General features: G+C 45.2%; 1 protein-coding gene across 1 annotated transcript; it reads right to left on the minus strand.

Moving 5' to 3' along the window:
- Positions 1-2,922: 2,922 nt before the first annotated feature.
- Positions 2,923-3,869, minus strand: LOC124654525 (germin-like protein 8-11). Its single transcript, XM_047193524.1, has 2 exons — positions 3,746-3,869; positions 2,923-3,604 (listed from the first exon to the last, which is right to left on the minus strand). The coding sequence occupies exons 1-2, from the start codon at positions 3,861-3,863 to the stop codon at positions 3,048-3,050; spliced, it is 675 nt and encodes a 224-aa protein (XP_047049480.1). The 5' UTR covers positions 3,864-3,869; the 3' UTR covers positions 2,923-3,047.
- Positions 3,870-11,275: the final 7,406 nt, after the last annotated feature.

The following is an 11,275-nucleotide window of genomic DNA, read 5'->3' on the forward strand; positions in this document are numbered from 1 at the left end:
CTCGTTTGCGGTGTGGAGGCTTCATGTGCTGGCGTGCTCACGGCGATGGCGGCAATTCAGTGCGGTCGACGGCGGGCGAGGCACACAGGGGCCCAGATTGAACTGAGGCGGGCCGATTCCGACCCGACGCAGGGGCATGAGCGGCCATGGCGGCGGTTACGGGCTGACATTCTGACGTGGCCGGGCAGGGTGGCCCTCTGGCTACCGTGCGCAGGGCCGGGGCAGGGGCCTCGGGCCCTTGTGCTTGCCCGCCTCCGTCCCAGATCCTAGACGCTAGCAGCCATGGGGGCTGCTTATCGTCGATCTGGAAGGAGATCCCTTCTTCGGCATCTCCGATCGCCGGAGACCTCATGGCGGTGAATACCGGTGCTTCTCAGTGTCGTAGGGTCGCTTTGCGTGGTTCCCAGGCCGGCGGCTCTGGATGGTGGGTAACGGCGTCGACCGGAGGGCGGGTGGCACTCGGTGGTGTTGGCTGGTCTTCTTGGTCGTGTGAACGGCGAGGAGCTAGCGGAAGTCTTTTGCGGTGTAGTGGTGCCCTGGCGCTCTCTATGTCTATTTTGTTGATGTCTCCATGGTCCTTCTTCTCCACGCTAGATCCGGCTCAGATGGTCCTCAGACTGACTGATTTACATCTGTGCAAGGCGTTCATGTGGGTTTCCGGGGGAAACCCTTGGCTGGCTTTGTAAGCCACATCCGCAATAATGACTTCGGTCGTTGTTCTCCTTCTTGAAGGGCGGATGAGGTTACCTTCCCTCTCCCTTCCCCTCCACCCGGGTGAAACCCTAGGCTTTGGACGAGCGACAACGGCGCTCCGCGTCATTCTCCTCCTTGGAGGCTCCTCTTTGGGATGAGGGCACGGAGGGTTCGACAGTATGGAGTCAATGACGGTGGTGCGGTTTGGGCATTGTGTTGGCGAGGTCGGAGGCGCTTTCCAGCAAGTTCAAAGCTTTTTGGTGCTAAACCACTTCTCTGTTCTGTGTTTGTTGGTGGGTCGACACCCTCGAGCCTGGGTGAGGAGGGAAGGGCCCCCCTCCGGCAGCAGCACGGCAAGGTGGTCTTCGAGCCGGTTTTTCATCCTTTTGGTGCTGGTGCTTCCCCTCTTCGCTTGGCCCGTGTCCCTTCCGTTTGTGGCAGTTTTTCGTGGCTTGTTCAAGATGGTGTTTCGATGACGCGGCTTCATGGAATTCGGTTCCGAGTGCCAATGTGCAGTTTCCACCACGGCAGAGGTTGGGCAGTCTAGGGACGTAGGTTAATTCCTGCAATTGTCCAATCCTGCACTCGATATGTAGGGGCGCTCCAGGACTTGATGTTGTTGCTTCGGCCCTGCTTGCGGCGCCCGTTTCTTATAGTTTTTATAGGGCTTTGCTTTTATTTTAAACCTATTCAAGTGCGTGTAAGCAACACCGTTATATCCTAACCGGTTGAGGGCTTTATTAATTTAAAGTCGGGCTCTTTGGACCTTTTATCTATAAAAAACCAGTACTCTTCCACGCCTAGCGGGGGCACTGCCGGCGGAAAGTTTCACTCTGTCAACAAACATCTGGATTTTTATAGCGATGGATTGAGACCATTGGCAAATGGCAAAAGAACAAATCAAGTTGATTCTGAAAAAAACGAGGAAGTCATGTAGAAATCGACTAGAAGACTGAAGTAGTCTCTTGCTGGTTACTTGTGTTCAGCAATTTTCTTTTATCAACCTTTCAAAGTAGTTTATTTTCCTAATATTTTTCTACCATACTAATACAACTGACATGTGAGGTAATGGCTGACTATGGAGCTACTATATGTCTATATCTATGCAGTACCAACTAATCTTACGTGGTCTCTTTGTAAGCATGGGGTATGCATATCAGCGGCATTCCAATTAATGTCGTGGCATCCTCATTAACCACACTCCTATACCTTTCTTCATTTAATGGCATGTCATTCATAAAAATAGGCTCACAGTAACATGAAACTACATGCATTACCAACATGTCATTCATAAAAATACACAACCATATCTTTCTTCATTTAATGGCATGTCATTCATAAAAATACCTAGTTGGCAATGCATGTAGTTTCATGTTACTACCTTCGTTACCCCCACTATGAGTAACCTAAGAGAAATTATGACCGAGTAAACGTTTAATGACCTTATTGATCAGGCCTTCTTAGTCACTTCGGCTACACTTCTCAAGAGTATTGGAGTGGATTGAGAGGGATTGGGAAGAATTTTGACTTATATCGGATTTAACTTTCCTCAAACCATGCAAATCTCCTCCGAAACATGTGAAACCGTCTTAATGTGATGACAATATGACCTCTCTTCTAATCTTCACTTAGGTAATGTGTCCTATAGTATTTTACATATTTCTTTGCCTACATGACACATATATAATGAAAAGAGACAATCGTCCCAATACATCATACTCCCCTGATTTGGTCTATAAAGCTCGCTAAAAAAATGAAAATTCCAAGAAAACAATAAGAGACATTGTCAAGAGACAGTGCACAGATAAATTGGATCAGGTGCATTCCTGCATGAATGAAATTATCCGCCTCGGTTTTTGTTGACACAATCTCTGTTAACTACTATATTGTCTTCTCGCGGTTTTTGCCGTACAAGGAAATAACATAGAAAATAACTTGCATCATATTTCCATAAATTGCATGCATGTATACAGAACAACATGTTGTCCCAATGTTGTTTTCTGTACTTCGTTCCCATGTGTCTTATATATGTACCATTGCATCATATTTGCAACGGTCAATGTCAAACTTATATTAAATTAATAATGAAGTTGGTTTGCTTTGGAACAAGAAAAACAAAGTTTGTTTTGTTTCTTTATCAGGATAAAAAACACATAAGATGGGAGTATGACAAAAATAAATAGTATCAATTATTAAAAAGGAGGAAATACATTCATACTCACAGACACATACACTACCATGTCATATGTGAACTTTCTAAATGCAACTTAAGATTGCACATATAGGTAGAAACTAAAGCTAGCCATTTGCACACTGCAAATGTATATCTTCCATGAATTCAGGCAAGGTATGACTTAGTAGTGGTTGTTCTCCCAGAACTGAGCCTGGAGCCAGTCTATCGTATTCTTCTCCACCTGAAATGCCTTGGCAAGAACATCATCCGAAATTGGTGGCTTCGATCCAAACACCGCGTTTGCAATGGTGATAGCCCCTGGGTTCTGGCTACTGAGCGCAGCAATTGCAACCGCTGGCTTGTAGGGATTGGGATTGAACTGGAAGTGGATCAGCCCCACAGGGAACACAAACACGTCTCCTTTGTTGAGCACCTTGGAGAGGAACTTGTTTTCCGGATTGGACGTGACAAAGCCAACATACAATGTCCCCTCAAGCACTGTCAAAATCTCGGTGGCACGAGGGTGCGTGTGTGGTGGGTTCTGACCTAAGGGTGCATAGTCAATGCGCGCTAGTGAGATGCCTAGAGTGTTGAGGCCACCGATCTGCATAACGTTTATCAAGGTGACGTTGGATCCAACCTTGTTGGTCATCCTAGGCTTGTCAAGGTTGGCTGCCTTGAAGAAGTCATCTGCATTGACATCCATCGGGTTCTTGCAAACAAACCCATTTACAAGCACTGCATACATTGGAGACGTGAACTGTAAGTATATATGGATTTTTTTCCTTGCTAGTTAAATATGCATATACTCTCCAAAGAATCACTTCAATACAATATAATTGGTAATAACGGGACAAAAAGTCATGAAGTAAATAATACCTGGAGAATTCTTGTCCACGACGCAAAAGTCTTGGAGTGGACTAGGATCAGAGGCTATGGCCTGCCATGAAATCAAGGCAAAAAGAGCGAGGACAAGGAAGGATGAAGAGGAAGCCATTTGTTTCTGGACTGTTCGGTTCGGTTTATCTAGTGTTGCTGCGTGTGGCCGGTCATTTGAAGATGCAGGGGGTGAATGTTTTTATAGCTGCAGCAAGCAGTGTGACTACATGAGCAGCAGAAGGAGTCCACTAGAACCGTACAACGGATGGAAACGGTCTCAGCCTCTCAGGCTGCTTGAACGTGCTGATTAAATTATTTCGCGTCAACTTTTCATGTTTCGTTTGAATATGTTTAAGGCACGGTTAGAAGCAAGGTAGTGGATACGGTTTATGTCTAAGGTTACTAAGATATGTGATGACCTAGTAAAAAAGTTATCCGACGACTGAGTATTATTTATGTCACAATTAATTTCCGGCTCTACCAACTCGCCACAATGCATTCACGGTGGTTCCACGAAAGGTCACCATCGATCATATTGCGTGGATGAAGGTTTCATGCATGAGAAAAAAGTGAATACGCCTGCATGAGTATTGTATTGTGCTAGAATTCACAAGCTTTGTCATTGACCTTATCAGATAGTAGTATACTACTACTTGATCAGCATTTTCTTGGAGCATGACTAGATCAAACCTACTCCGTGGACGAAACCGTCCAGATCGGTCGGAAGAAGAAAGCAAACTCATAAACGATCATTTTTTTCTTCACTTTTCCAGGTTATCGTCACCTGCCACCTTGCTAGTACGTACAGTTCCTCACGAGTATTTTGGAAGTGATTTTCCCACGACACTACTCATAGCCCAGATAAGACAGTGCATCATTTTTTTTTCATTCCAGCTCCGAAAATAATGTTCTGATGTGTTGTCTGACAACACAAAACTTGATTTCAGTGTCAAACTGGTCGTGCCGGGGAAAAATGTCGGCAATATAAGCTATCCGGCATGATAAAATTTTCCGTTGGCAATTTTTTTTAACATACATAGATGCAAGGAGCTTTCTCCCTCCATGGCAACCTGGGGAGAAACCCTAACTAATATCCCCTAGCCGCCACCCCATCCTCCCCTTACCCTTCCTCTGCCGTACCTAGAGGCGGCTGCCGGTGAAGGGGACGACTGAGCCCAGGCGCTTCGCGGCAAGTCTCTCAGACGGCTTCATGGGGACGGCTGTCTAGCAGCGTGTTGTGTCGTGGATTCAGATACCGGGGAAAGGAGCTCCCCTTTGGTTCGGCGGGGCCGCAGAGCATGGTAAGCTCGATCGACGGTCGAGACGATGCTCATGATCACACATAGAGACATAGATTTTTTACCTAGGTTCAGACTACGATGTGCGAAACCCTACATCTTACAACTATGCTGTAGATGGTGGATCTGAACCGGATAAAGTGTTGTTCCCAGGGAAGGGGCTCCTGGTTCCTTCCCTTCGAAACCTCCCTCCTCTTTGTAACCTAAGCCTCCTTACAAAGAGTTCTAATTAATATTATGAACTTGAGTATATTTGGTCACTTATCTCTTTGTATTGATTGGTGTTCAAATACACTACCCCGTCAGCCGAACTAAGCTGACGCAAAAAATAAATCCAGTTAGGGCATGCAATGGTTGATAGGACCGTCTTATCTAAACTATGCCATGTAATCTAGATATGGCAGTAAAACATGATATGCAATAGGTTATTTTTAAGTCTTATCTCTGGTAACCAGATATTCTAAATATGTGGTGAGAGACATTATGCTAAGAGATGACCTCTTAGCTAAGAGAAGGTAGAGTTCTTTTTTGATTTTCTCTTTCCTCCACCTCAGCATTTATCCTACGTGGCATTGCTAAAATATCACCATTGTACATACCCTTAGTATGCCTAGACACTAGGGGCGCCTTTGGTAGGCTGGACGCCTCTTGGCTCGCATTGGCCCAGAAGATTTCAGCCCGTTTGGTTGCCTGAAAGCCCTTCATGTTGTGGTCCAAACGGTTCTCAAAGCACCCTCGGGACAAGCCCTGGAGGAACATCCGAATCGGCAGTTTCCAGCGGGCTTGTACCGTTGTCGTGCGATTTTGCACACCCTCGTGCAACGGTTGCACGCGTGGAGAAATGCAGGAGACACCGCGTTGTCTTGGCACTCGCTCCCCACTTCCAGTCACCGTTTCCCTCTTTGTCTCTGTCAATTCAACTCTCTCACTAACACACGATGCTGTCGCATCAACTACCGCCCATTGCCTCCTCTTCGTCCGCCTCCGCCTCCTCCACCTCCATCCACCCCAACACCGACGGATCCCGCCATCTGCCCGACAATGACGAGGTCAAACGAAGCCCTCCTGCGCATCGTCCGGGAGTACGAGGCCGACGACCGTGATTCGGCGGCGCAGATCGATGCCAGTTGAGCACCGGTGTTGAATCGGCCGTCGTCGGTCGCAACCAGGCCCACCGGCATGCGAACGCGCAGTGCGGTCATCACTGCTCTTCAGGCTGCCGGGATTCCTTCGGCGGATCCCTCGGTGGGGTTTTTCACCCCTGCCTAGGGTTTTCATCGGTGAGGGCGAAGGCAATGGCGGCAGGTGCGCCAGACTCCAGCAGGGAGATGGAGCCCTCGCCGGGGTTCGCGTCCACCCTGATGCACGCGCCGATGCCATGGGGCCAGCTGCGTCCGGCTACTCCCAATGGCGCGCCGCGCTTCACACCGCTGCCGTTCGGCCGACCCCGTGCTCGTCGGTGGCCTTCTGTTCTGTCCGCGCCTTGCTTCCCGACCGCGGCTCCAGCGCCCCCACCATTCGACCGCTGCTCCGGCTCCGCCTCCGCCTCCACCTGGATTTGGGGTGCGACCTCCTCGCCCACATGCCGGCGCCGGTGCGCGGCCTCCTCCTCCGTCAGGCCCGCTTGCTCTCCACCCTATCGTAAGCACTCTCCATCCCTTCCTCATTTGATTGATGTGAATGTAGATCGGTTTGATGACAACGTAGATCCGATTGATGTGGATGTAGAACTGATTGATGTCAAAGTAGATAGGATTGATATCAATGTGCGCTTCATATTAGTCATAAGCATTGCATGTTTGTCATAACCATGTCAACGATGAGTAGGGTCATCTTGAGCTTCACATTGGCATGATGGACTTGACATTGTCATGGCCATGATGATCTTGACATTGTCAAGATCCATGATGGACTTGACATTGGCATGGCCATCATGGAGCTTGAGCTTTTGATTGCCATTGGAGCTCACCAATGCAAGTATCGCTAACTGTTGTCATTCTCATTGCTTCTGCATAACTGGCTCTTCCTGGAAACTTTCCCGAAAGGGCCCATAGGGGAGGCATGATGACCCACAAGTATAGGGGGTGTATCGTAGTACTTTCGATAAATAAGAGTGTTGAACCCAACGAGGAGCAGAAGGTGTTGACAAGAAGTTTCGATGAAGGATTCACTGTAAATGCTCACAGACAAGTTTTCAGGGGGTTTTGATATAGCAGATAAATAAAATACAAGTAAGTAAAATGCGGGAATAATAATTGCAGCAAGTGGCCCAATCCTTTTTAGCACAAAGGACAAGCCGGTTTGTTTACTTATGATGACCAAATGTTCTTGAGGACACACGGAAATTTAGTCTAGTGCTTTCGCTTCATATAGTTGATTAATCTTCATTGTTTTGATAAGTGTTGTGTGGGTGAACCTATGCTAATGCACCGCCCTTCCTAGGACTAATACATACTTGTGATTAAACCCCTTGAAAGCATCCGCAAATACAAGAAAGTAATTAAGATAAATCTAACCACAGTCTTAAACTCCGAGATCCTGCTATCCCTCTGATGGCGTGTAAGACACACGTCCGTTGGGAACCCCAAGAGGAAGGTGTGATGTGTACAGCGACAAGTTTTCCCTCAGTAAGAAACCAAGGTTACCGAACCAGTAGGAGTCAAGGAACACGTGAAGGTTGTTGGTGGCGGAGTGTAGTGCGGCGCAACACCAGGGATTCCGGCGCCAACGTGGAACCTACACAACACAATCAAAGTACTTTGCCCCAACGTAACAGTGAGGTTGTCAATCTCACCGACTTGTTGTAAACAAAGGATTAGATGTATAGTGTGGAAGATGATGTTTGTTTGCGAAGAACAGTTAAGAACAAGTATTGCAGTTGATTGTATTTCAGATGTAAAGAATGGACCGGGGTCCACAGTTCACTAGTGGTGTCTCTCCGATAAGAAATAGCATGTTGGGTGAACAAATTACAGTTGGGCAATTGACAAATAAAGAAAGCATACCAATGCACATACATATATCACGATGAGTACTATGAGATTTAATCAGGGCATTACGACAAAGTACATAGACCGTTATCCAGCATGCATCTATGCCTAAAAAGTCCACCTTCAGGTTATCATCCGAACTCCTTCCAGTATTAAGTTGCAAACAACAGACAATTTGCATTAAGTATGGTGCGTAATGTAATCAACACAAATATCCTTAGACAAAGCATTGATGGTTTATCCCTAGTGGCGACAACACATCCACAACCTTAGAACTTTCTGTCACTGTCTCAGATTCAATGGAGGCATGAACCCACTATCGAGCATAAATACTCCGTCTTGGAGTCACAAGTATCAACTTGGCCAGAGCCTCTACTAGGAACGGAAAGCATGCAAGAACATAAACAACATATATGATAGATTGATAATCAACTTGACATAGTATTCAATATTCATCGGATCCCAACAAACACAACATGTAGCATTACAAATAGATGATCTTGATCATGATAGGCAGCTCACAAGATCTAACATGATAGCACAATCAGGAGAAGACAACCATCTAGCTACTGCTATGGACCCATAGTCCAGGGGTGAACTACTCACACATCGATCCGGAGGCGATCATGGTGATGAAGAGACCTCCGGGAGATGATTCCCCTCTCCGGCAGGTTGCCGGAGGCGATCTCCTGAATCCCCCGAGATGGGATTGGCGGCGTCGGCGTCTCTGGAAGGTTTTCCGTATCGTGGCTCTCGGTACTGGGGTTTTCGCGACGAAGGCTTTAAGTAGGCGGAAGGGCGGAGTCGGAGGGCTGACGGGGGACCCACACCATAGGGCGGCGCGGGCCCACCCTTGGCCGCGCCGGCCTATGGGGTCGGCGCCCCATCGCCCCACTTCGTTTCCCTTTCGGTCTTCTGGAATCTTTGTGGAAAATAAGACACTGGGCGTTGATTTCGTCCAATTCCGAGAATATTTCCTTTGTAGGATTTCTGAAACCAAAAACAGCAGAAAACAGCAACTGGCTCTTCGGCATCTCGTTAATAGGTTAGTGCCGGAAAATGCATAATAATGACATAAAGTGTGTATAAAACATGTGAGTATCATCATAAAAGTAGCATGGAACATAAGAAATTATAGATACGTTTGAGATGTATCAAGCATCCCCAAGCTTAGTTCCTACTCGCCCTCAAGTAGGTAAACGATAACAAGGATAATTTCTAAAGTGACATGCTATCATAATCTTGATCAATACTATTGTAAAGCATATGAGATGAATGCAGTGATTCGAAGCAATGGTGAAGACAATGAGTAAACAACTGAATCATATAGCAAAGACTTTTCATGAATAATACTTTCAAGACAAGCATCAATAAGACTTGCATAAGAGTTAACTCATAAAGTAATGGATTCTTAGTAGAAAGCTTTGAAACAACACAAAGGAAGATATAAGTTTCAGCGGTTGCTTTCAACTTCAACATGTATATCTCATGGATAATTGTCAACACAAAGTAATATAACAAGTGCAATAGGTAAACATGTAGGAATCAATGCACACAGTTGATACAGGTGTTTGCTTCTAGGATAGAAAGAATAGGTGAACTGACTCAACAATAAAGTAGAAGAATGGCCCTTCGCAGAGGGAAGCATGGATTACTATTTTTGTGCTAGAGCTTTTCATTTTGAAATCATACAAACAATTTTGTCGACGGTAGTAATAAATCATATGTGTTATGTATAAGATATCCTATAAGTTGCAAGCCTCATGCATAGTATACCAATAGTGCTCGCACCTTGTCCTAATTAGCTTGGATTAACATGGATTATCATTGCATAGCATATGTTTCAACCAAGTGTCACAAAGGGGTACCTCTATCCCACCTGTACAAAGGTCTAAGGAGAAAGATCGCATTTGATTTCTCGTTTTTGATTATTCTCAACTTAGACATCCATACCGGGACAACATAGACAACGAGATAATGGACTCCTCTTTAATGCATAAGCATTCAACAAGAGATAATATTCTCATAAGAGATTGAGGATTAATTGTCCAAACTGAAACTTCCACCATGGATCATGGCTTTAGTTAGCGGCCCAATGTTCTTCTCTAACAATATGCATACTCAAACCATTTGATCATGAAAATCGCCCTTACTTCAGACAAGACGAACATGCATAGCAACTCACATGATATTCAACAAAGGTAATAGTTGATGGCGTCCCCAGAAGCATGGTTACCGCTCAACAAGCAACTTATAAAGAAATAAGATACATAGCTAAATATTCTTCACCACAATAGTTTTTAAGACTATTTTCCCATGAGCTATATATTGCAAAGACAAAGAATAGAATTTTAAAGGTAGCACTCAAGTAATGTACTTTGGAATGGCAGAGAAATACCATGTAGTAGGTAGGTATGGTGGACACAAATGGCATAGTTTTTGCCTCAAGGATTTGGATGCACGAGAAGAATTCCTCTCAATACAAGGCTAGACTAGCAAGGTTGTTTGAAGCAAACTCAAGTATAAAATGGTACAGCAAAGCTTACATATGAACATATTGCAAGCATTATAAGACTTTACATCGTCTCCTTGTTGTTCAAACACCTTAACCAGAAAATATCTAGACTCTAGAGAAACTAATTATCCAAACCAAATTTTAACAAGCTCTATGTAGTTCTTCATTAATGGGTACAACGTACATGATGCAAGAGCTTAAACATGATCTATATGAGCACAACAATTGCCAAGTATCAAATTATTCAAGACATTATACCATTTACCACATGCAGCATTTTCCGTTTCCAACCATATAACAATGAACGAAGCAGTTTCAACCTTCGCCATGAACATTAAGAATAAAGCTAAGAACATATGTGTTCATACGAAACAGCGGAGCGTGTCTCTCTCCCACACAAGGAATGCTAGGATCCGATTTTATTCAAAAAAAAACAAAAACAAAAACAAATAGACGCTCCAAGTAAAGCACATTAGATGTGACGGAATAAAAATATAGTTTCACTAGAGGTGACCTGATAAGTTGTCGATGAAGAAGGGATGCCTTGGGCATCCCCAAGCTTAGATACTTGAGTCTTCTTAAAATATGCAGGGATGAACCACGGGGGCATCCCCAAGCTTAGACTTTTCACTCTTCTTGATCATATTGTATCATCCTCCTCTCTTGACCCTTGAAAACTTCCTCCACACCAAACTCAAAACAAACACATTAGAGGGTTAGTGCATAA

Source organism: Lolium rigidum, chromosome 5, assembly GCF_022539505.1.
Source record: "Lolium rigidum isolate FL_2022 chromosome 5, APGP_CSIRO_Lrig_0.1, whole genome shotgun sequence".
Lineage (NCBI taxonomy): Eukaryota > Viridiplantae > Streptophyta > Magnoliopsida > Poales > Poaceae > Lolium > Lolium rigidum.

What these genes read in the sequence shown, in the direction of transcription:
- LOC124654525 (XM_047193524.1), bottom strand. Translation starts at nt 3,863, where the DNA reads ATGGCTTCCTCTTCATCCTTCCTTGTCCTCGCTCTTTTTGCCTTGATT. An exon ending in CGTGGACAAGAATTCTCCAG is followed by an intron (nt 3,605 to 3,745) that starts GTATTATTTACT and finishes CAATGTATGCAG; the next exon opens with TGCTTGTAAATGGGTTTGTT.